Source organism: Agaricus bisporus (genome assembly GCF_000300575.1).
Source record: "Agaricus bisporus var. bisporus H97 unplaced genomic scaffold AGABI2scaffold_2, whole genome shotgun sequence".
NCBI classification, from domain to species: domain Eukaryota; kingdom Fungi; phylum Basidiomycota; class Agaricomycetes; order Agaricales; family Agaricaceae; genus Agaricus; species Agaricus bisporus.
The window spans coordinates 920,151-941,598 of record NW_006267355.1 but is presented as its reverse complement, the minus strand read 5'-3'; the positions used below and the strand labels follow the sequence as shown (position 1 = coordinate 941,598).

The 21,448-nt window shown below is 47.3% G+C and overlaps 12 protein-coding genes across 12 annotated transcripts; 5 read left to right on the top strand and 7 right to left on the bottom strand.

Annotated features, from left to right (window-relative positions):
* Window positions 1-9: 9 nt before the first annotated feature.
* Window positions 10-1,474, bottom strand: AGABI2DRAFT_199256 (hypothetical protein; the record flags this gene model as incomplete). Its single annotated transcript, XM_006457987.1, has 3 exons — window positions 1,254-1,474; window positions 629-1,198; window positions 10-571 (listed from the first exon to the last, which is right to left on the bottom strand). Exons 1-3 carry the CDS (start codon window positions 1,460-1,462, stop codon window positions 10-12), a joined length of 1,341 nt encoding a protein of 446 aa, XP_006458050.1. The 5' UTR covers window positions 1,463-1,474.
* Window positions 1,475-1,539: 65 nt separating this feature from the next.
* AGABI2DRAFT_115068 (hypothetical protein) lies at window positions 1,540-3,522 on the top strand (the record flags this gene model as incomplete). The annotated part of the gene is made up of 6 exons (XM_006457986.1): window positions 1,540-1,709; window positions 1,770-2,056; window positions 2,119-2,161; window positions 2,208-2,820; window positions 2,883-3,386; window positions 3,448-3,522. The coding sequence occupies 6 exons, from the start codon at window positions 1,540-1,542 to the stop codon at window positions 3,520-3,522; spliced, it is 1,692 nt and encodes a 563-aa protein (XP_006458049.1).
* A 78-nt stretch (window positions 3,523-3,600) lies between these two features.
* Window positions 3,601-5,259, top strand: AGABI2DRAFT_190424 (hypothetical protein). Its single transcript, XM_006457985.1, has 5 exons — window positions 3,601-3,750; window positions 3,821-4,016; window positions 4,083-4,754; window positions 4,813-4,997; window positions 5,047-5,259. The coding sequence occupies exons 1-5, from the start codon at window positions 3,625-3,627 to the stop codon at window positions 5,095-5,097; spliced, it is 1,230 nt and encodes a 409-aa protein (XP_006458048.1). The 5' UTR covers window positions 3,601-3,624; the 3' UTR covers window positions 5,098-5,259.
* A 30-nt stretch (window positions 5,260-5,289) lies between these two features.
* Window positions 5,290-6,531, bottom strand: AGABI2DRAFT_115066 (hypothetical protein; the record flags this gene model as incomplete). The annotated part of the gene is made up of 2 exons (XM_006457984.1): window positions 5,290-6,436; window positions 6,488-6,531. 2 exons carry the CDS (start codon window positions 6,529-6,531, stop codon window positions 5,290-5,292), a joined length of 1,191 nt encoding a protein of 396 aa, XP_006458047.1.
* Window positions 6,532-6,611: 80 nt separating this feature from the next.
* AGABI2DRAFT_190423 (hypothetical protein) lies at window positions 6,612-7,794 on the bottom strand. Its single transcript, XM_006457983.1, has 5 exons — window positions 7,611-7,794; window positions 7,356-7,557; window positions 7,240-7,300; window positions 7,077-7,188; window positions 6,612-7,019 (listed from the first exon to the last, which is right to left on the bottom strand). Exons 1-5 carry the CDS (start codon window positions 7,782-7,784, stop codon window positions 6,675-6,677), a joined length of 894 nt encoding a protein of 297 aa, XP_006458046.1. The 5' UTR covers window positions 7,785-7,794; the 3' UTR covers window positions 6,612-6,674.
* A 1,089-nt stretch (window positions 7,795-8,883) lies between these two features.
* Window positions 8,884-10,874, top strand: AGABI2DRAFT_183144 (hypothetical protein; the record flags this gene model as incomplete). Its single annotated transcript, XM_006457982.1, has 5 exons — window positions 8,884-8,943; window positions 8,992-9,208; window positions 9,260-9,640; window positions 9,689-9,821; window positions 9,878-10,874. 5 exons carry the CDS (start codon window positions 8,884-8,886, stop codon window positions 10,872-10,874), a joined length of 1,788 nt encoding a protein of 595 aa, XP_006458045.1.
* A 211-nt stretch (window positions 10,875-11,085) lies between these two features.
* On the top strand, window positions 11,086-13,164 carry AGABI2DRAFT_199246 (hypothetical protein). Its single transcript, XM_006457981.1, has 11 exons — window positions 11,086-11,224; window positions 11,361-11,413; window positions 11,499-11,560; window positions 11,663-11,814; window positions 11,889-12,025; window positions 12,091-12,107; window positions 12,184-12,325; window positions 12,388-12,542; window positions 12,598-12,632; window positions 12,688-12,770; window positions 12,828-13,164. The coding sequence occupies exons 1-11, from the start codon at window positions 11,211-11,213 to the stop codon at window positions 12,992-12,994; spliced, it is 1,017 nt and encodes a 338-aa protein (XP_006458044.1). The 5' UTR covers window positions 11,086-11,210; the 3' UTR covers window positions 12,995-13,164.
* A 365-nt stretch (window positions 13,165-13,529) lies between these two features.
* AGABI2DRAFT_216197 (hypothetical protein) lies at window positions 13,530-15,747 on the bottom strand. Its single transcript, XM_006457980.1, has 9 exons — window positions 15,633-15,747; window positions 15,531-15,576; window positions 15,424-15,476; window positions 15,277-15,366; window positions 14,973-15,224; window positions 14,664-14,921; window positions 14,135-14,610; window positions 13,847-14,081; window positions 13,530-13,786 (listed from the first exon to the last, which is right to left on the bottom strand). Exons 1-9 carry the CDS (start codon window positions 15,708-15,710, stop codon window positions 13,658-13,660), a joined length of 1,617 nt encoding a protein of 538 aa, XP_006458043.1. The 5' UTR covers window positions 15,711-15,747; the 3' UTR covers window positions 13,530-13,657.
* Window positions 15,748-15,844: 97 nt separating this feature from the next.
* Window positions 15,845-17,553, top strand: AGABI2DRAFT_115061 (hypothetical protein; the record flags this gene model as incomplete). Its single annotated transcript, XM_006457979.1, has 7 exons — window positions 15,845-15,859; window positions 15,910-15,956; window positions 16,012-16,136; window positions 16,192-16,480; window positions 16,532-16,990; window positions 17,052-17,205; window positions 17,260-17,553. 7 exons carry the CDS (start codon window positions 15,845-15,847, stop codon window positions 17,551-17,553), a joined length of 1,383 nt encoding a protein of 460 aa, XP_006458042.1.
* Window positions 17,554-17,669: 116 nt separating this feature from the next.
* AGABI2DRAFT_148548 (hypothetical protein) lies at window positions 17,670-19,561 on the bottom strand (the record flags this gene model as incomplete). Its single annotated transcript, XM_006457978.1, has 9 exons — window positions 17,670-17,792; window positions 17,848-18,123; window positions 18,181-18,505; window positions 18,562-18,732; window positions 18,785-18,901; window positions 18,950-19,041; window positions 19,096-19,223; window positions 19,275-19,305; window positions 19,361-19,561. 9 exons carry the CDS (start codon window positions 19,559-19,561, stop codon window positions 17,670-17,672), a joined length of 1,464 nt encoding a protein of 487 aa, XP_006458041.1.
* Window positions 19,553-19,782, bottom strand: AGABI2DRAFT_133865 (hypothetical protein; the record flags this gene model as incomplete). The annotated part of the gene is made up of 1 exon (XM_006457977.1): window positions 19,553-19,782. A coding segment is annotated over exon 1 (198 nt), but the record flags the coding sequence as incomplete, so codon positions are not given.
* Window positions 19,783-20,268: 486 nt separating this feature from the next.
* On the bottom strand, window positions 20,269-21,405 carry AGABI2DRAFT_176542 (hypothetical protein; the record flags this gene model as incomplete). Its single annotated transcript, XM_006457976.1, has 2 exons — window positions 21,307-21,405; window positions 20,269-21,251 (listed from the first exon to the last, which is right to left on the bottom strand). The coding sequence occupies exons 1-2, from the start codon at window positions 21,344-21,346 to the stop codon at window positions 20,269-20,271; spliced, it is 1,023 nt and encodes a 340-aa protein (XP_006458039.1). The 5' UTR covers window positions 21,347-21,405.
* Between the last annotated feature and the right edge of the window lie 43 nt (window positions 21,406-21,448).

Genomic DNA, 21,448 nt, shown 5'->3' with positions numbered 1-21,448 from the left:
TGAGGTCCATTATTCGACGACCGCCTTGTAGGACAGCATCATAGTGACTAAAACCCAACAATTACCGATAACATAAACCAAACTACGGTACCATAAGCTCAAAAACACGTCCTGTCCTAGGAACTCTAACTTGTAAGCTTCGCTGAGCCATGATGCTTGTACGCCAATCCAGACACCTATACATGCAAATGCCTTTACGCGTGACATGCGGAGGTTTGGGAGAAGGAAAGGCAAAAAAAGGAGATACCATAAAAAGTACTGTGATGTGCAGACTTTATTGAATATGACAAAACAGCAGGTCTGAACGAACCAAGAGAATGGCAGGTCGGCTTTGGTGTAGCTGGAGAGAAGGCCCGTCCCAAGTGAAAGGATAAGTTGAGGGAAGAAAGACGTTAGTGGTGACTCAAGCATGGTATTCCATGCGGAGGGGGAGGCCGTAGGAGGAGCTGATTGTGTATCCAGAGAAGGGTAGCTGAGATACGTTGGATAGAAGTATGGAGAGAAATTATGTCGATGATCAAGTCGGTGCAGGTGATAGAGGTAGGATTCGTAAAGAAAAGGATATCCCCAGCTAAAAGAGTGGTTAAGCCTTGGAATAAAGGGTGCCATAAAGGAGGAAATAACCTACATGGCATAACAAAAACCTCCGAGGAGAAGAAATGTTCCAGCACTGACGAGAGCAAAACTCACGGTCCGCAGATTCACGACCATTTTCAACCAACCCGTCAAGCCACCGCTCTTATGTTTGGAATGCGAGCTGAGGGAGCCGATGAGACACACAGAGCTTACACCATATATGACGGGGTAGATTTTCCAATGAGTACTCAATCCCAAAAATATGGCTGCGATAGTCCAGCGGTCGTTAAGAAGGGCATGAAGAGTGAGGAGAACAAAAGCCAAGAGTAAGGATTCAGATGATCCCCGAGTTGAGATGGAAAACACCATAGGATTGAGAAGATGGATGGCCGTGTACAATGTCGCCTGTGTTTTCATCTTGGCAATTAATGTCGAATCCGTTTTCTCTTGTTCCGGATCCGTTGTGAGAATATGGTTCACGAGTACGTTATAGATGATAAGACCATTGAGGATATCGCAGGCAGCGAAAACATATTTGCCAAAGGAAGGGTGAAGGAAGATGTTGGGAGTGAGTATCAGGGCGAGGAGCGGTGTGTAGCGGTAGGTGTCTCTGGCGTAGGGACTGCTCGGGTCAGAACGCTGCAAGGGGTCGGCTTGCAGTAAAGTCAGGTACTTACTCTCCTAAAGCAAGTTGGTTGAGTATTGGTCCTCGTGCCCTGTTAGCCGCGCTTGGCTGGAGGATGAAACGGGCTGCATCCGTGAAAACGCGATAGTCGACGTCTGTGTACTTGACGATGGACCTGGCATCATGCCATTCACTGTAAAGAATCAAGGCTACCCGGAGGGCTATGCTCGCGTAGAGGACATTCTTGAAGGAGGGTATCATGAGCTTGCCGTGGGACTCTTTTCCCGCAGTGAACATTCCGTCAGCAGACTCCGTTTATCCTGCACCACAACATTATAATGAGCAGGCAACCCAAACCAGCAAATTCTCTCCGAAAACTACTTGAAGATCCATTTGGTCCCTATCCAGACTATCGAATCCTGAATCCTGAGTGGCCGCGAAAAAGTGGATCCGTACCGCGGCCGGTTCTTACTTCGGTTCACATGAAATGCGGTGGAAGATCTATCGGGTAAAACAACAGTCCACCAACAGCTTTCGCATCTTCAAATCTCACAGGTCAATCGCTTAGCCTGGATGAAACAGAACTATTGAAAGAAGCGCCATCTTCGAGCAGAATCGCCCAACATAACGTCGAGACTTTTGGTGTACTTGAGATTGAGAAGCTGAACTGGTTGACCGAGACCGGAAAGCGATGGTTAGAGCAGGATTTGAGAAAGCGCGACGACGATTTCAAAACAGCTGGAAAAGCCAGTCAATTATCTCTGGAAACAGTCTATGGAGATGGTGTCAATAGTGGCTCGACCATCTCTGTCTGGCTGAAATTCGACAAGATCTTGAGTGCGACATACATGACGCGTGGGTGGTGTTCAATGTTCTCCTGAGCTCAAGCAGAGGTTGACTCCTCTATTCTATTCCAGTTGACGAAGACCCTACGCTCTTGGTCCTGCAGGCCGCAGACAGGTCAGGACTTGATTTCGTTGCCATGACTTGTCTCATATTCAGCCAGAAACCGATCTTTCTGTATCGGAACCCTTGATGTCGAAGTGTACCATCTGAGCCGCAACTTTTTGGAGCGGTATAGGATGCGCCGCGTCATCCATGAACTCATCGACGGTTCAAATAGCCCAATAGAGGATCGTGACATTGACTGGCTTGTCGAGAAGTACCTCACGCAGGAAGTTGCAATGGACAAGCACTTTCGTATCATATACAATCCCAATCTTTCGAACGCCCAATATAACAAACGGGGTGATCTCCGGCTCAGTGAACCGCGGCACACACGAACGATCCACACTTCCCAGATCCGAGAAATGTTTGCTCGTCAAGCTGAATGGATATTAGCAGACCAAGTCGTATCACTCTCGCCCAACGCGCGATATTTAAATATTAAGCGATGGTATAAATTCGTGCGGGAGGTGAGAAAAGCGAGGAGAATGGCCCGAGGACACGGCAAGAGGTGGGGAGAACCTTGGAATCGGGATCTGTATGGTATCTGGGCTGTCCAGCGCCAGATTGACTGGACTAAGTTTGGCGGGACTCAGGAGGACTGGAAACGTTTGCTCAAAAATGCGCGGAATAACCCCGCGCCACGATTCCAAGCTAGAGATAAATCGCAGCCCGTGAGTCTGCATATACTTTTTTTTGTGTGTGCTTTACTGGGACTCAATGAACGATATTTCAGACGCCGAAACCGTGGCTACCTCCTACCACAAGGCAACAAGTCTCACTCGCCGAGCCTCTTACTCAAAGATTTCAATTACAAGGGTCTTCTCGCCCACTACCTCCACCTCCACCTCCACCTGCTGAACCCGTGGACTTCCAGTATGATAGCGACTTCAGCGAAGCATCCACAGACCCTGAAACATCAGAACAAGAAAGTGACTTGGAGCACGATCCCAAGCTGGCGAGGGAAATGCCATGGTATTATAGCGTCCCGCCCACGCTTGAATCTACACAACACACCTGGCGATGCCCTTTTTGCAATAATTATCAGCTTGACTTGTTGAAACCCGAGGAGGATGAACTCGAGATACTACCAGTTCGCTATGCAGATCTACTGAGGCTCAGACAATGGACGACAGTAACTGATCCGGACGTGGTCACGGCGTTTGGACATCTCGTCAACAATCACTATAAACAACATCTTGCAGAGGTGATGGTCCAAATTGTGGCTGATGAAGAGAAGGTGAATAAAATAGTTTCAGTGATGTTAAACTTGTTGATATATCATGTTTTTTAATCTCTAGGGCACATCGGTGAGAAAGGTCGCGAAAGAGGTGAAAGGGAAGAAGCGCAAGTCTCGCAATGCTAGTTATAAGTAATAGGAAATGTTAATAAATAATACGTGGGATGTGATTAATTGATTGATGTTGCCCTGGCTCGATCCTATCCCTCCTTTCCGTCCATTCACAACAACTGCTCAAATGCCGCCTCCGCCTACTCCAGCGTCCTCAACGGCGCAGACTACCTCGAGTACCCCAGTTGCCTCTTCCAGCAGGAGCACTAAACCGTCTAAAGGATCACTCACAAATCCTACGCCCTATCAGCTGGTAAGTTACCCCGCACACGACTGTTTACATCACCGTTGTTGTTGAATTGAAACCGAACCAAATTCCACAGCGGTCTTTGGTCATGGATTATCTCTGTCATCATTGCTACACCCGTACCGCCTTGGCGTTCGCGAAGGACGGCACAGTACGCCACTTGGACGCTGACGGGGATGAGATCGTTCAGCCACAAGACAAGGGTATTTTTGCGGGCCGGGATGCCTTGGAACTGAGTAACGAAACGTTAAGAGAGGCAGAACTCCGTAATGGTGCGTCATTCGTGTATGCTGGTTTCCGTTTGAGGGCAGATCTCATGATTATTTCATGGCCCGTAGACATTCGGGTCAAGATTCTCTCTGGAAATGTTGATGATGCCATCGAACTGCTTAACGAACACTTCCCTTCTGTACTTGGGCTTTCCACGCCCAATGCAAAATCTTACCCTTCTTCGCTGGAAGCTATGAAGTCGGCTAAACATCTGATACCGACGACCACGGATCCTCGACACCTCCTTCTCAACCTTCGCATCCTTGGATTTACAGAACTCTGTAGGACAAAACCTTTGATATACTCTTCTCCTTCTCTTCGGACAAATGAGATCGATATGTCAGAGTCGGATCTAGTCATCCAGCATGATAGTACTCAGGCTAAAAACGTCGACTCAGAGATGAATGATAACGTGGACACGGATGCAGAAGCAGACACCGATGTGGACGGAACTGCCAGTGAATCCAGTACTCAGGATGTTCATGATCTCGCTCCTCACACCGCGACTGTCGAATCGAACGGGGATTCGAAAGTTGAATTAATGATCCACCAAGGTCAGAAGTTGTATGCGCTCTTGGAACAAATAGACCACCCAGCGGAAAAGGAGCTTTACAAAAAGGAATTGGTTAATGTAGGAGCATTGTTGGCGTATCCTGAACCGGAAGATAGTCCTCTGGCGAGGTATTTATCGATGGAACGGCGAGAGGCTGTCGCTGAACAGATCAATAAGGCGATTCTCAGTCAGTTCACTCCTTCTCGTTTTGGAATTTGTGTAGGTGCTAATGATAGAACGTTTAGCTCGAATGGGTCAATCACCAACGTCGAATATCGAAGTCATAACAAGGTACACAACAGTACTTTGGGCTTTGGCCAACGAGATGAAGGTCAAGGCAAGACCTGGCGCGACTGTCCCGCCCGTCCAGCAGCTACCGAGACCACCAACGCCGCCTCTCCCTGCGAAACAAGTACCTGAAGGTGATCAGGTAAGGAAATCGTGATGAGTTAAATGGATCGCTGATGCACTTTTTGTAGCGGCAGGTCGTACCAGCTTTCAATCTCCAGACATTCTTGGACTTGCGATAGCCCTTTTTGTTACTTCTATTCAACGGTTATGGACTGTCTAATTTATTTCTAATCCATTTCCCTTCAACCACACCACACTCTTCTAATTACACAACTGTACTTTTTTCTTCTTTGCTTTGTAGGGAACCTGAGCGGACACCTTTATGAGATACGCATGTTTAACCCCCAAAGTGTCAGGACAATAAAATAACGCTACAGTATAATTTCAACATCATCCCATCTCTTCTCATTCACTTTTGCGACCAAATCTTCCGGGACGTAATTCCCTCGAAAACCAAGTACTTTTAAATGATTCCACTTTAACCAATCTACTCTTCCTAGATCTACTATAGCCTTCGTTGTGAGATCTGTTGGTGGTTGAGGGTCACCCAAGGTCCCTGTTATACCGCGCCCTTCGGCGTCAAGTCCATCTATGAAAGTGGTGCCTAGCCAGGAATTGTATGAAAGGTCGAAGAATGTGAGTAATGGACATAATTTGGGTAGTCGATGTAGTGGAATGGGTGTTGATACATTGATGAGAGCGATATGCGTTAATGTAGGTGGGAGATCGAATAATGTAGATGTAGAGAGGGTAGTGTTGAGGAGTATGAGGGTTGATAAAGGCACGATGGACTCTGTATCTTCGTTATCCCAATCCCAGTTGTCTTCATCTTCGTTATGTGGTATACCGGTAATACTTGAATGGTCGTGTAAAGATTTATTGAAATGATCGTCTTTTAAGGTTGCATATGGCCCAACGAGAATTATTTCTCCGTCGACATGTCCAGTTTCTTCCCATAAAGCATGTAGTCGAATATTGTTCAAGGGGGAATGAACAGCAGAAAACCGTATGAGATCTTTCCTTAGATGAGGAGGTATACCAGGAACGACTTCATCGCAGAACTCGGAGGTAGTGCATATCGTGAGGAATTGTTGGAGGCAAAGGAGAGACAGTGATGGTATACGTGGGGTAGCTGCAGCAAAACTACGCCCGCCGCATAGTGGTGATGGTGTTTGACCGTTTGTGGATAGATGGTATAAGACGAGAGACAAAGCTTCAGCTCTCCAAGACGTGCTTCCCCTTATATCTTTCTTGGTGTTCAACATCCAGCTTTTCGGTGGTGTTGGGCCCGCTGGGGGTCTTAGGGACGTACCGTCGGACTTTGAGTCGGTGGCATTCGAATCGAGGGTTGATTTATGTTCGAAGGGTGAGGTTAAGTCGTCAGCGCCAATCAGCTTGAACGATGGATCGACAAGGGAGAGTAGACGAAAGGGTAGAGAAGGTACGCCATGGATATTTGTCGAGGTAAGATGAGAGCGAGATCCTCTGAGATTTTGGAGATGTCTAAACTGTTCTCCTCTAATTGGATAAACATCTTTACTCGGTTGTGATCAAGCGGTGCATACATACCTCAGAGTGTGAATGCGGTTATGTACACCATTGCGTGTCGACATTGTAAGGAGAAAAGACGAACATTGCACTACATGGAGACAAGGAGTACTGCGGCGTGGACTCCGATATTCCAATCATTCATAACGTGACTCGATAATAAAAAAAAAAAATCTCGACTATTAAGATTGTAAATATGTCTACTGTTCTACTCTTGAGGAATGAAAGGACTTCTTCTGTACGCAGGGGCCTCAACGATAGGGGGTAGTGTCTTGGCCAGTTCGACAGTACCAGCAGGGAACGGTAGGTCATCGACACCTTTGGGTAAAACTTTCTCGTAGAGACCCTTGGCTTGATTGTGTTTGCCTTGAGCAGTAATTTTCTTGGCGTCGCGGATGACAACGTGTGCATCGTCTACGCCTGGCACAGCGCCTTTGACGAATATGAGATTAAGGCTGGTGTCGACGCGAAGAACGGGAAGGTTTTGAGTTGTGATGCGTCTGTTTCCCATGCGTCCGGGCATTTTCTTTCCAGGCCAGATGCGTCCTGGGTCCTATTGACGCGCGTATGAGCGATAGATTATGGGTAGGTAGATGAAAGGAAGGCGTACTTGATGCTGCCCAGTGGAACCGGCAGAGCGGTGTGAAACAGATGTACCGTGACTAGCTGATTGACCACCAAAGTTGAAGCGCTTCATGACACCTTGAAAACCCTTTCCGATGCTGGTAGTTCATTTAGTCGGGAAAATATTTGGTGAGCAAAGACACGGCTACCTGTTGGCTACCACGTCGACATATTGGCCTGGCACGAAATGTATGGCGGACAATGTTGTGCCTGAGGACAAGGTCAGAAAAAAAAATGACGTCAGAAGAAAGAGCAGAAGGCTCACCTACGGGGACGACAGCATCTGAAGTGACAGGAAACTCTTTAACGACGCGTTTTGGAGCAACACCTGCTTTTCGAAAATGGCCCTGCATTTGTTGTGTTGTTGACCGTGCTGGTTTGTCGGAGGCAGCAACCTGAACAGCATGGTAGACAGTATGATCTCGGCGCACAGTGCGGACATTGGCTGTCACTTGACAGTTTTCGACCTGCCGAGAAGGTGAGATGGTAGATTATGCGGGAAGCGAGGGAGAGCGCATGCCTGAAGGACGGTCACCGGGATTTTGACGCCCTGGTCATTCCAGAGCGAGGTCATGCCGCGTTTGCGGGCAATGAGGCCAGTGCGGATGGACTCGGGTGACCATTTTTCAGCGGCGGAGTGTGTGAGCCTAACGAGGAGGGATCTGGCTGGCTGGTGTGCGCGGAAGGAGAGCATGGCTGGAAAAGGAAAGCAGCGCCTCTGTCAATGCACGCCTGGCCGTCCCAGTCCCGCGCCAGAAATTATCCACTCCTCCAGCACGGCCGCCTCGAAGCAGCCACCCTCGTCGACTCGGACGGCCAGCTCGCCTGGTCTTCCCTGGTCTCCTCGCAGTCGCCGTCAGCACCCCGATTTCGAATCCACAAGTCTACAGCTATCTTTCCTCCTACAAAACCCCCACCGCTGTCACCCCTAAATGCGACTGTCAATCAGCGTGCAGACCATGGCGCACGTCCGTTCTCCATCTAATGTCGACTCTCGTTAACCTTTCTCCAGGCCCATTTTCTTCGCACCCATTTTCCAGAGGTAGACATTTCGGCCAACATGATACGAGACCAAGTCGCAGAAGACGCGTACGAAGCCGCTGCCTTGTCGCAGTTCGACCCTTTCGAAGGAAATACATTGGACGTCGTCACTGACTATGATAATCAGACGCAGCTTGTATTTCCTATGGGAGAACTCGGCTCTGAACTCAGTCAGGCTTTCATCCTCTAATCTGACTTCAAATATTCAACCAGTTCCCAGATGTATCCCCCATTTTGTCTGCAGGTACTGGCAAGGCAACCCTCAGGCCAACAACTACACCTATCAGAACATTCAGTACGCCTATTCAGCAAATCGCTTCACCTCCCAAAGTAGCACTCGATCTGGGCGCCCAGAGAGGTTAATAGCCATTCATTCCCATTCCTTGGTGTGATCTCAATCTGCTTTAGACATGCTGTTCGGAGTCCGAACTTTTGGTGCTACATCTATTCTCAAATTCGACTCGGATTCTAGTTCTACCGCAGGCCTCACCGATGTAACTCACTTTACGAGTCAAGATACGGGTGAAGCATCAATTGTAGACTTCAGAATATTAGCCCCAGGAGCACCATTCGAGGCCCTTTTCATAAATAAGCTCGGAGCGCTATATGGCTCCAGTTTCTTGGGTGGAAAGAAGACCATGCAAGTCTGTCTCTTGCCTCCCTCGTCCCCCTTTGGTTGAAACTCAGCTAGAATTAAGCTTCATGCGGGACAAAAGTCCTCAAACAGCACGTTTTGGAGGATCGGATCCGGGATGAAACAAACGGAATGCACAATTCTATCTGCCAACGATCTTAACCAGCTTGATTTTCGAGTGAGTGGGCGGCGAAAATATCATCATTCGTTGCTGACGCCCACCTAGTCAAACCGAATCGACTCACTATTCTCGAATCCTGCTCCAAGCGACATTCTAACTTCAGTTGAAGACTTTGCACAAGATGGCCTTGTTCGACTGTGTTCAACATCACAGATTATATGGCTAGACCCAAGGTATCTTGGGAGACCATTATTGGGATATAAACATCATCGCCAGTTTGATAGGACTTTACGCACAACCACTCTCTTTGTTGATAGCTCTCGTGAGTCGAAAGCTTTCCTCCTCCGAACTATTACTCACTTGGATCTCATAGCATACACCTTCTTGAGCACCAAACATAATGGCCTAATTTCTATATATAGCGTCTCTCGGCACGAAGATCAATTGATTCGGGTTGATGATGCGCCATACGGATTTTGCCTTCCCGGAACATATCGGTCCTCCGCACAGACTTTCTGGCAGCAGGACTCCCAACATATCTTTATTTTTAGAGCGGATGAGCGAGCAAAAGTAGATTTCATATCACTTTGTCGAGCTGATCCAGGTACGGAACCTGAGTGCGGCGAAGCGCTCGTGGTGGAAGCATCAGACGCTGTCAAAGAGCTGGAAAGGAAGTGTACGGATGTTGAGACCGATCTCGATAAATATGGTGATCAGGACAAAGTCATTACAGATTTGTCTCCTGCATATGATAGTGAGTGATGATCTACTCCGCCACGATGTGACTGCTCAAGGAGATAAGATATTTTCCGGACACAAGCCGAGCAACAGCAAGCAGTGGAGGAAGAGCAAGCAGATGAGTTTTATGATGTCATGGATGTGCTACCGACCTTCTGGCAAATCAATGACGTTCCATCCGAGCACATGTTGACAAGGCATGTTTCCCTTAATTCCACGGAGAGTTTTATCTTTTTGACAATGCTTAATCTAGCTACGATATAGTCTATCGATCTCACGAAGTTTCCGACAAGCCGTCTAGATCGGATTTCGCTGCGGGCAGCCTTTTGAATTCTTCTCGAGGATATCAAGCACTGTCACGCGACCAGTTTCCGATTGAGAGCCTACGAAAAGGAGTTCCCTGGCACTTGGATATCAGCCATATTCAGAGGCATATCGACCCATCTTTGAATCTTGACACGGGTGTTCGAGAGCTGGCAGAGTCACTTCACTCGTATGATTTGTTGGATGATGATGAACGGACTGCTTTATCAATTCGTAGAGAAAATCGCGCTAGGGAACAGCTTGCTGTGGATTTGGTTCTCTCACGAGACATTTATTCCCCATCTGCATTTACTTCCCCTCGTGGAGCGGAATATGATCTGGAGACAATGACAGAAGCGCTGTCTCTTGGTGGGGACCAAGCCGATGAACCACCAGAAGTGGAGTTCGGGCGATTGCGACCTGTGTCAAAGGCAAAGGCCATGGATCATTACGAAAAGGACAAGGACACAGAAACGAATGTCGAGGGTGGTGACAGTGGTAAGGTATCGCTGCCAATGGGTGTGAGGTTGCTTTTGAAGGATTGGGAAGTGGGCACTAAGAGCAAAGATTACGTCTTTCGGGATCCGTACAATACCACTGACGAACGTACACCACGCCTCCCGGTTGCGGCAAAGTCGAGGGACATGAGCTCAGCGCCGAACGCGTCGTCTCAGCCAGTTCGTTCACAACGACCACCACCGGTCATGTCTTCTCAAGTCGTGGCAGGAGAATCTGGTAATCATCCTTTAGTGAAAAAACCACCCATAGTCGTCCAATCACAAGATACCTTCCTTCAACCAAGTGTGCCCGTTCAGAGCTCCGCAACAGGGTTTTCGCAACAATCTCAGCCGTCTCAACCGAGCACTCAAATATTTCCCGGGCCGCATGGTGGCCGACCCTTGACGACAAAAAAGAAGTTGGCAAAAAAGCGAGTGAGCGGATTCTGACATTTTGTTATGAGGCTCTCTCTTCAGTGTATATATCGTGTGCATGTATCTATAGTAGCATCTATCATGATTTTGTATGTATACATAGTTTAAGAATCGTCTGCCAGTAAGACCAACGGCGGAGAGCAAGTATGGTCGGGTAAACCAGAAAAGGCAAAGGGGGGCTTCAGGGTCTGCGTTCGGAGTTAGTCTGATCCTCAAACATTCTCTCCATCCCTCTCTCCATTCCCTTTTCCTACGCCTCAGACTTCGCTCTCGTTGCATTTCTAGCACACAGACACCCTGTGCAGGTGTAGGAAGCCGGACCTTGGGGGCGACAGCCCATAACCACGCTCTATGGATGGAAAAAGGTATGTTTGCTCAATTCTCGCACCCTCGGAGAACAAGTGCTCCCTCCAGTCCGCTTTTCCCGATCTTGGGTTGCTTTATATACCGGCTAGTTCTTTTAACTGACACTCTGCATTTGTGCTTGAATTGGGTATATAGCACGCCTACCCAACCCTTGTACGACCCAGCTGTGCTCAATGAAGCCCTACGACGTACGCTCACCAACACTTTCATCTATCCGGTATGAAAGAGGACGTGTGGTACTAAGAGATTGGTGTTTTTCTTCGTTTCTTATAGGTAACAAGGCCGTTGTCTGTGCGCTTTCGGCCAGTTATGTGTCAACCTTTGCTGGATACCCTGTACGTTCCAACTTGTCTTGCGGGTCCTATCTATAGCGCTAATCGATGTCTTTCTATTCATCGACCGTTCCACTGGACGCCCTTTTTTGTTCATGCATATAGCTCGATTCAATCAAGTCGCGCTTACAGACGACGAAGGGGTCAATAACTATTCCGCGGCTTGCAGCACTGGTGTACAGAGAGGAGGGTATTGTTGGTTTTTATCGTGGTCTTTGGATTCCCTTGATGACCATTTCGTTTGTTCGTACGTGCTTGTTTTAGTCTATGCTGAAGGTTTGGGGGAAATAACTCTTCTTTTTTGCGTGTCATGTTCTCCAGGCGCGGCCAGCTTTACTATCTATTCGCGAACGAAGGAATATTGTGCAGAACACAAGCTACTCTGCCGCCCTCATATGTTTGATGCTGCTTTGACGGGCGGTATTAGTGGTGCTATGTCAGGTTCACTGATTTCATTTGGGAGTGCGCGTAAGTTGTCCCCTTGGTATCATCTCCTCAAGTTCAATTTGTTGACGCCCATGATCAAATAATAGCATTTGAGCTTGTGAAGGTTATTTTTATCCCTCTACACTTAACGTGAAATACCCTTTGAAACGGAAACTCATTGGGTTCATCCCCCCTTGTAGGTCCGACGACAATTGGAGTATAGTATTGCTGCATCTAAAGGGAAATCAATGGTTCGGCCTCCTGGGACAATGGATGCGGTCAGGGAAATATTTAGGGCAAATGGGTTTGGAGGGCTGTATACCGGTTTTCGCCTTCACTTCAGTGTGTTTTATTCCTCTGAAGTTGATTTTCAATGAATTTTTTACTGAATTCGTGATGTGTAGTTCGTGACACCGCCGGGACGGCTCTATATTTCTTTGAATACGATGGGATGCGGCACCTGTTGGGTCGAAACAGGTCTGGTGAACAATGTGCAACACCTCCTTGGCTTCCCATTCATTCTTCACTCGTTCCTTTTTTCTGTGGTTCCGTTTCGGGTGTATGTCCTTCCTATCTTTTGATCTCATGATAGTGGTAACTAATTTTGTGTACAGGTCACTTCGTGGGCTCTTATCTATCCCTTGGATGTGTATGTCGCAGTTCTTTATCGGTGATAATCGGGAAAAGTGATATTGTATCGACAGTGTGAAGACGAAAGTCCAACAACGCGCATTGGCTGGCGAAAAATACCGTGGACCATTTGAAACACTCCACAGGTTGTTGCGTGGTTGGTCGCCTTACTCCTTGTCCCGACACTTTGTTTCAGACGTTAATTTATTAATAGGACCCGACCCAAATAACCCGAGGCCTCTCCTCTCTGGCATGGGAAGGCTATACCGTGGCCTAGGAGTGAGCGCACTTCGAAGTATAACCACACATGGACTTCTTTGGACATTATTCGACATGACAGCCCACTACATCGATAATCTCCCCAATTTGCCCGACTCATGAATTTCTGAATTTGACCAAAGCAAATTCGCCCAACCCCTGGATGGCCGGCGATGAAGGATCGAAAACGCCTAGTAGGTGTGCTACCCACAGAAGCGAAATGCAGAAGACAAAACGTGCGGGGTACGGCCGGATGCTTTTCGCTGTACCCAACCTCACGTCCTCGTCCGCGTGTGTATTTTCCATACCCGCTCCCTCCCCCACTCCTCTTTAACGATTAATCTTGCCCACGCGTTATCAGTGCGCAATATGGTACTACCTACTGCTTTTCTCTTGGGATGCTCCGGGACTTCTTGCACGTCCATCTCACAGCAATCATTAATTTAGAATTTAATATTGATACAGAATGTACCATCAGAATAGAGGTCACAAGTAAATCTGTTTCATTGATATGTCAGAACGTGCTTCCCCCGAAAATATTTAAAATCTCATTAGTACGCGCTCCAATGCATATGGAAATTTCTTGCCTTGCAGCGGATGTACAACTCTCTTGTCTTCACGAGATACCACGCACGCTTCACGAGCTCGACTACTTGATGGAAAAGAAAAAAGGATTTGTCTATTGTGTCGAATAGAGAGAAGATCATGTGGATGCTATTGAGCTTTATAGACTCGGATCGCGGTTTTGACAGTTTAACCAGTATTTTACTCCTACTAATAGCCACCTCACCGCGCTTGCACGTAATCGTCAATCTTAAGTAACAGGCAAACGGTCTCTGTCGCGAGCTCAACGGCACTTGTTGACACAAGTAACGGCTGCACAACCTCTTCTTCCAGAATATTGGATATAAGTCCCTACGGATCATCCAATTTATTAGCGACAATATCACGTATGATATGGATCCAACTGCTGACCTTGCGAATGTTAATACCAGAGTTTCGTTCGCCTTGGGCATGACGATTTCGTAACTCAGTCACAATGGCGATGGGATTGAGACCAGCATTTTCTGCCAATGTGGTTGGTATGACCTCTAGAGCATCGGCGTATGCTTGGATACAATATGCCTCCATTCCTTTGAGAGTATGTGCGTATTGAGAGAGAAGACGCGAGACGTGGATTTCTGGTGCACCACCTCCACCAATCAAAGCACTATGTCACGATCAGCAAACTAGTGAAAAGAAAAAAAACCAAAGAGTGCTGACCGTTTCTTGACAAGGCAACGAACGACACAGAGGGCGTCATGCAAACTGCGTTCACATTCTTCCACGACGAGTTGGTTAGCGCCCATAGCAAGAACACTGACTGTCCTCCCCATATTCTTGATCCCGGTGATTTTGACGACTTTAACGCCCGCATCGCTGACTTCATCTACCAAATCTGCGTAACCAAGCTTATCCTCGGTGAAGGCGTCAATATCAGAGATGGGTTTACACCCAAAGCTCCTTGACAAGAATTGGATCTCGTCACGCTCGACATCTTTCACGACGAGGATGTTCAGACGTTTAAGGAAATTGAGGGAAACATCGTCGACTGCGTCGCGGAGGATCGATTTTTGAATCAGGAGAACATTGCAGTTCGCCTTTTTAATTCGTTTACAGAGGTTAAGGATGTATTGGCGGCCTTCTTTAATGACTTTGTCCATCTGGCGATAGTCATTGATCACCACTGTATTGTCCATCTGTAAAGGAGATCAAGTTTATGAACGACCAGATAAGGACCGAAGTGGCTCACATCGGGTTTGGGTGCACTGAGTTGGAACTGGACGATTGCAATTTTGGCTTTTTCCATCCTTGTAGGACCCCCGGCAGAAGTGACTACATTTTGGTTGAGGACAACGCCGTTTACCAACTCAGTATCCTCAATCGTTCCTCCAACTTTTCTGACAATTCGAATATCTCTAAGGTCAACATTTGTTGAGGTTGGTGTTACCAGGCGGGTCACTGCCGACACTGCGATGGGTGCCAACGTTGCTGAGTATTGAGATACAATCTATAAGAAAAATAAGATAAGGATTACATTGAAGGCGATCCTGACTCGTACCTTTGAATTTAGAGAGGTGCTAGCGGCACGCAGGAGAGCACCTTTGTCATTCAGATCTACTGGCGTCGATAGCTCAGTCAGGTATTCTACAGCTTTTGTAGAGGCTTTCGAAAACGCTTCAGCAATGATCGTTGGGTGAATCCCCTTTTGCAACATCTTTTCAGCAGCCGAAAGGAAACTTCCAGCAAGTATGACCACTGTTGTAGTACCATCGCCTGCTTCGACGTCTTGTGCGGCAGATAGATCCACAAGCTATCAACATATGTAAAGTGAACTATGTCGACCTGAAATTGAAAAACCTTACCATTTTTGCTGCAGGATGTAAAGCCTGGATACTTTTGAGAATGGTAGCGCCGTCATTCGTGATCACTGTTTCTCCCTTGGATGTTCGGATCTGAAACCATTTTCTGATCAATGAAGTAACAGCAAGTTAAAGTGACAAAAAGCATACCATCTTATCCATTCCTCGCGGGCCCAAGGACGTCCGGACAGCGCCGCTGATGGCTTTATGGATCTGAGGTCAATGTTCAGAAATGAATACTGTTGCAATTATCCCACCTTTGGCCGCGACCATGTTTGACAGACGCAGCTCCATGGGCTTGCCCTGCAAAACGCGTTGAGAACACCGATTATTGCATCGGATGCTGGAAAAAAACATGCCTTGTCCTGGAACGTAGCATTTGCTGACAGATTCTTTGTAACACCTTGTTGAGCTTGGGTGGGTGCTTTTGAGGCCATGATAACCGGTCGAAGATGGGGGAGCGATGGACGCGCCAGGTACCAAATCAGGCAGTAGTGCGTCACGAGTCACAAAAAGTAACAGCCATTGCGTGTCCCCAATTAAGCGACCCATCGCAAGCACTATCATCATCATGAATATGGATTTTGTATGTTCCAGAAGTTAACTGGCTATACGGCCACTGATAAACCTGCCTAGATTGGCGGTCCAAATGGACCAGGCGGCCTGCTCGCTCAACTTGCTGGGTAGGACCCTCTCCCCAGGCTATCGTTCTGCGCCACATTTAATATTTAAACTCAGAGGTTTTCCCTATGGCCCCGGCAGGACAAGCAGGAATCCAAACTCCTTCGATGAATATCTGAAAGCGTATAGCGTTGCAATGTTGCCTGGCCGGCAACGAGAAAATGTTTCGTACGGTGGAAAAGGTATGTCGAAATCTAATCCGCCTTTTCCGAGATTGTCTCCTAATTATGGCTTTAGTTATTATGCCACCGTCTGCTTTAGCGAGCCTTACCAATCTTGAGGTTGAGGGACCGTGGACATTTCAGCTTCGGAACCCTGCCAATTCGGCAGCGTCCACACATGCTGGTGTCCTCGAATTCATTGCCGAAGAGGGTGTTGTACATCTCCCGTACTGGATGATGAAAACTCTTCGACTCAATGAAGGTGACCCTATTCGCATCACCGGAACAGAATTGGTGAAAGGCAAGTTTGTCAAGCTACAGGCTCAGACAGTTCATTTCTTGGAGATTTCGGATCCTAAAGCAGTGTGATTATGACAAATGGCTCTCCCTAGGAAGTATCATTAACGATTATTTAGGCTTGAACAAGCGTTGCGGAATTTTTCGGCTTTAACTCAAGGTGACATCATCGAAATCTCTTACAACTCCATCGTTTTCGGATTGCTGGTGATGGAAACAAAACCTGGGGGCGAAGGCATAAGCATTCTCGATACTGATCTTGAAGTTGACTTTGCTGCCCCGGTCGGATATGTTGAGCCAGAACGGCCTAAGGCTTCTGCCCTGCCTACCATGGCCTCCAGACTCAACATTGACTTGAACTCAAATTCCCCCGGTTCGTCAAGGCCCGGGTCATCTATGGCTGTTCCGTTTTCCGGTGCAAGTACAACAGGGCAAACAGCAATGAGTAAAGATGGTGACCATTGGGAAAGTTTCAAAGGTAAAGGCGAAACCTTGGGGGGAAGGAAGACGAAAGGGAAAGGTATCAGTCACAGAAAAGTTGAAGAGGTGCCAGAAGGAAGCAAAATTATCCGCACAGAGTAAGCGAACTGCTCAACAGTCCAGCAGTGATCCACCGAGCTCATTTTTCTATCTTTACAGCAAAACACGCATCGTGAATAATGCAATGTTAGAGTCCGAGGCCAAAGTTCCAGCAGCATTAAACCTTCCTTTCGGCCACCTGTTCTTCGGATTCAATGTTGCTCAATATACTCCACCATCCCCCCCTCCCGGCTCTCCCACGCTTGGCTCGCAGGTTGGTCGCATCGTTTGACGGTTTATGAAACCATCTAACATTATACTTTTCCAGTCACCACCTCAAACATTCAGTGGTTCGGGTCAGACGTTGAATGGCCGTACAATGGATTCATCGAAGGCGTCGTCATCTGAAAAGGGCAAAGAAAAGGAACCAACAAAATCCTACAGCTGGGGTAGTGGCGGTAACGCCCTTGGATCCCGGAATACTGCGGTTGGTGCGGGCGGCGCGAGCGTCCCAAGGCCACAGAACCGTAGCAAGCGCCCGGTACAAAAAGAACGGAGCCCAACTCCAGATTTCGGTGTAGATGATGACGATGATGTGATCATGATCAGCGACGACGAGTGAGATGTCGATGTAGAATAGACAATGCTTTTGATTCCTGGATTACTACCTTCCAACATGTGTACTATTATCCGTTCCATGAATGTACAAATCCCATCGCAAATGTTATGATCGATAGCTCAAAGCATAACAATGCCAACACCTTTACCGGCTGGAACATCGCCCTCTGGATTCATACCCGCCAACGGCGCCGTCCTCCAGTTGTAAAGATAAAAATTCAAAAATCCATCGCCAGGTCCGAACTGCAGAATTCAACATCAGTGCATCCATATCATGCATTCTGAATATTAAACGCACCTTGAGATCTTGAAGTATATTAGCGTTGTCCATCAGAGTTAGAGCATTGAAAACATCAAATTTGGCAGCTCCAGCTATGGCGAACGCGTCGGTGATCAAGGCCTTTACGCGAGCTTTCAGACGTCCATCCTCTTCTGCATTAGGCTCGAAGGCAACAGTTGTCGCATAATAAAATAGGTAAGCCGCTTCGAGAATGGGATGCTTTTGGTTGCCGATGACGGTAGAAGGGAGTGAGTAGAAGGAGAAGAAATCTGTGATTTGATGTGTCTCGGGGTCCTAAGGGAAAAAAATTCGATTTGAAACCCGGTGAAGGTATACTTGAAAATAACTCACCTCGACAACGAATGACCAGGTCACTTGTCCTTTCCTTCTTCCAGGACCACCATCGCCAATATTGCCTTCTCCCTTTCCACTCAAAAAATAATGTTTTATCTCTTCTACATCAAAGATCGGCGCAAGCCCGAACCTCCTCATATATCTCGTAAAGAGACTGGCCGTCTGTAGTACGTCCTTGACTTCCATCTCTCGTACGCCGGGAATAGTAGGGGTATCAGGAACGGCATTAAGACGGATCATGCGAGCCTGTGTCATATTACGAGGAACAAAGCAGAAGCCGACCTCCAAGAGTTTGGGTACATTGATCGAGCGGTGGAAATACCTTTTTTAAAGACCAAAAATTGAGTGGGAGGTACTGATGACAGGTATAGAACAGACCTGCACGTAGATACTGGAGTCGGAATGATGACACCAGCGGTGTATATTGCCTGGAAAATACCCTTCAGATGGGTTTGACGGGTAACTTCCTTGATGAGCACGGGTGCCAAGCGTTTGGATCGCAGTCGTTTGTGTACGCAGAGATAGTTGATTTCGGTTACGGTAATAATGCTTCACGCAGCACTGATGAGGATGTCTGGATAAAAAGAAATATGAGACGCACTTTTTACGAACATGAAGGGTCATAGGTACGCCCGATATGAATGCAACAAGTTTTTTTGAAGAGACCACGCGAACACCAATGTGCCACTCTTTGTGATAACCTGGAGGCATAAGAGCCCTACAAGTAATTAGGGCGGGGAAAGATTAGAGTATAATTTTATCATACCACTTTAGGAATTCGGCGCTATACTTGAATCTGAAGCTTGCCTGATCGTCCTCGACATAGTTAGCTGATAATAGATCATAGACTTCTTTGCACTAAGCGCTAGCTTATGAGTAAGTTGTGCTCGTAAAGTCGGTTTGGAAACAAACCTGTTGGGGATCGCCGATGTCCAATAAACTCCATTCAAATTCTTTAGGGAGCGGATAAGGTTCTTGGCGAATGTCTTCTCGGGGTTTTGAAGGCTCAATATATCCATCATCGAGTGGGGGACCTTCGCCTGGTGCGCGAGATGATGAGAGATTTGATAGTAAGAGTGGTTAATACGAACCTGGTTGGGGTACTGGCTGCGTCTCCCAGAACTAGTTCTTTGAGGTCAAAAGATATCCTTTGACAAAACACGATGAAAACACATACCTTGTGCTCTCCCATGTCTTTCGCGTTCGAACCAAGCAGCCCTGCTTTCCCCTGCACAACATCCATTATCTTCAAGTGCTCTAATACTCCCCTGATATTCTCTACTGTCAAATCTTCCTCCGGGATACTTCCTTCAGCCTTAACACGCTCTATAACCTGATGAACAAACGCCTCCGGGATATTCGATTTATCACGTTTCATCAATTTAGAGAGTTTCGATTTTTTCTTCTTTTTCTTCTTGCTTGCCGAGGCAGCGCCACTGGCAGAAGTTCCTGCAATTTGACTAGGGTCATCGTGGCCATCGTCATCGGTTTGATCCTCCTCGTCAGGATGATCTTCTGTTGTTGCATCGTGTTGAATGGATTCCTTCCCTTTGTCTTTGGAAGTCATGATGTAAGAAGTGATGAATCGATGATGTCGCGAGACTGAAAGTCGGTTCCTTTCTGTCACACGCTCAATTATCTACGATTTGATGGCTAAGGGCCAAGACGGATTGCATCTTTATCAGGCGACTGGTAGCAAATACGTGGATAAGTTGACTGTTGTTTAATAAGTTTGAAATTGACGCGGAGAAATTCTGTATTGCACCGATGGCATCCACGGACATCCATCCACGAAAAAGTCACATTTTTCGTGGATGTGGGTTTTTTTCTTTGATTCTAAAGCGAAATTCTCTGGGGAAGATTGTGTTGATTAGATAGGAAAACAATTGTATATTACAAGCGCCGCTGGGGGTGATGATGCGCTCATGTTTTGTTGGGTATGAGCAGCACTGGTGGCTGTGTAGATACTAATAATAAAGCTCATTTAGATTCAATACTTGTTCATCTAACGTGCCGAATCTATTGCTGTCTAGTATTGAGTACAAGTCGGTTTACAAATATGATGAAAGAAATGCAAGTTTTCCCCTAATGATAGCGAGGAACAGGACCAGGACCAAGGTTGAAATGGAGCGTAAGTATTTCATCTTGCAGTTTCACCACCCGAATGCCCAGAAAACGTCGGTGCCCGCCAAGGGTGTCTGACCTTCGGAAGGGACCCTGGATCGCTGCTGCGTACACCGCGTCGAACCCATCTCTAACTCTAGATTCGCGAGACACATTTAATCGGTCAATATTCTGAGGTTGCGAGGAGAACCATCTGTAATCTTCCTCAGTGAGAGGCGTTTTCAAGTACTCGTGGATTGCCTCTAGAAGTTGCAGAATCGTTGGATTCGTCTCTGATACGGAAATTGGACCCCATTTGCGCATATAGTAGGCCAAATACGGATGGTCAGTTGAAAGCTCGATCTTGGTGTACCTCCTTTGGGTCCGTATCGCGGGAGCTTCAGAATTGGGATCGACAAATATAAACCGCGGAGAGGCAAGTCGAGCTACAGAGGGATTAAGGGTCACATCCCAGATGATTCCAAGAGAACTTTCTGTCCAATAAAGGTTCCACCATAATTCAGAGTGAAGCTGAATGTCGAAAATATCGGAAGGCTGTCGAGACTCTGTACTCGGTGGCAGAGGTACACGAGGGTCAATGTTGAGTTGGGCTTCTGTGTTCGTCCAAGTAGGTACGCGACCACTATTGAGTTGAGCCTCTGTATTCGGCCAAGTGGGTACTCGAGGGCCGTTGTTGAAGACAGGGGGTTGACCTGAAGCTTCCGCAGAGGCCAACGTTTGAGGGGCTTGATATCGAAAAGGATAAAAATTCTGTGGGTAGACAGGTGTAAATGGATAGGGGCTAGGCTGAGGGCGATATCCTTGGGGCGTTGGATGAGCATAAGGGATCTGTGGGTATGCAGGTGTAAATGGATAAGGGCTTTGGGGATAGTATCCTTGAAGGGGTGTGTGATGGTCATAGTAAGGGAGATATGTCGGATACGTCCCTCTGCGGGCCCAGTGCTCTAGATGAAGGGAGTGAGTAGGGGCGAGAGGGAGAGAGGGAAGAGGCTGAATTACCGGGCCTGAAATTTCTGCCAACGTTACGGAACCAGCTCATGATTTGGGGAGGGATGGATTAGCCTCCTAGTTTGGGATATTTATACAGCATAGTTGTCGCCACAGAGAGAAAGACAAGAAAAAGACGATCAGATCTGATGGT

What these genes read in the sequence shown, in the direction of transcription:
- AGABI2DRAFT_190424 (XM_006457985.1), top strand. Translation starts at nt 3,625, where the DNA reads ATGCCGCCTCCGCCTACTCCAGCGTCCTCAACGGCGCAGACTACCTCG. An exon ending in ATCCTACGCCCTATCAGCTG is followed by an intron (nt 3,751 to 3,820) that starts GTAAGTTACCCC and finishes CAAATTCCACAG; the next exon opens with CGGTCTTTGGTCATGGATTA. An exon ending in GATCAATAAGGCGATTCTCA is followed by an intron (nt 4,755 to 4,812) that starts GTCAGTTCACTC and finishes TAGAACGTTTAG; the next exon opens with CTCGAATGGGTCAATCACCA.
- AGABI2DRAFT_199246 (XM_006457981.1), top strand. An exon ending in CAACCTTTGCTGGATACCCT is followed by an intron (nt 11,561 to 11,662) that starts GTACGTTCCAAC and finishes TCATGCATATAG; the next exon opens with CTCGATTCAATCAAGTCGCG. An exon ending in CTTATCTATCCCTTGGATGT is followed by an intron (nt 12,633 to 12,687) that starts GTATGTCGCAGT and finishes TTGTATCGACAG; the next exon opens with TGTGAAGACGAAAGTCCAAC.
- AGABI2DRAFT_190423 (XM_006457983.1), bottom strand. Translation starts at nt 7,784, where the DNA reads ATGCTCTCCTTCCGCGCACACCAGCCAGCCAGATCCCTCCTCGTTAGG. An exon ending in AGATGCTGTCGTCCCCGTAG is followed by an intron (nt 7,301 to 7,355) that starts GTGAGCCTTCTG and finishes CCTTGTCCTCAG; the next exon opens with GCACAACATTGTCCGCCATA. An exon ending in GTTCCACTGGGCAGCATCAA is followed by an intron (nt 7,020 to 7,076) that starts GTACGCCTTCCT and finishes GCGCGTCAATAG; the next exon opens with GACCCAGGACGCATCTGGCC.
- AGABI2DRAFT_216197 (XM_006457980.1), bottom strand. Translation starts at nt 15,710, where the DNA reads ATGGCCTCAAAAGCACCCACCCAAGCTCAACAAGGTGTTACAAAGAAT. An exon ending in TACATCCTGCAGCAAAAATG is followed by an intron (nt 15,225 to 15,276) that starts GTAAGGTTTTTC and finishes ATATGTTGATAG; the next exon opens with CTTGTGGATCTATCTGCCGC. An exon ending in TCAGTGCACCCAAACCCGAT is followed by an intron (nt 14,611 to 14,663) that starts GTGAGCCACTTC and finishes TCTCCTTTACAG; the next exon opens with ATGGACAATACAGTGGTGAT.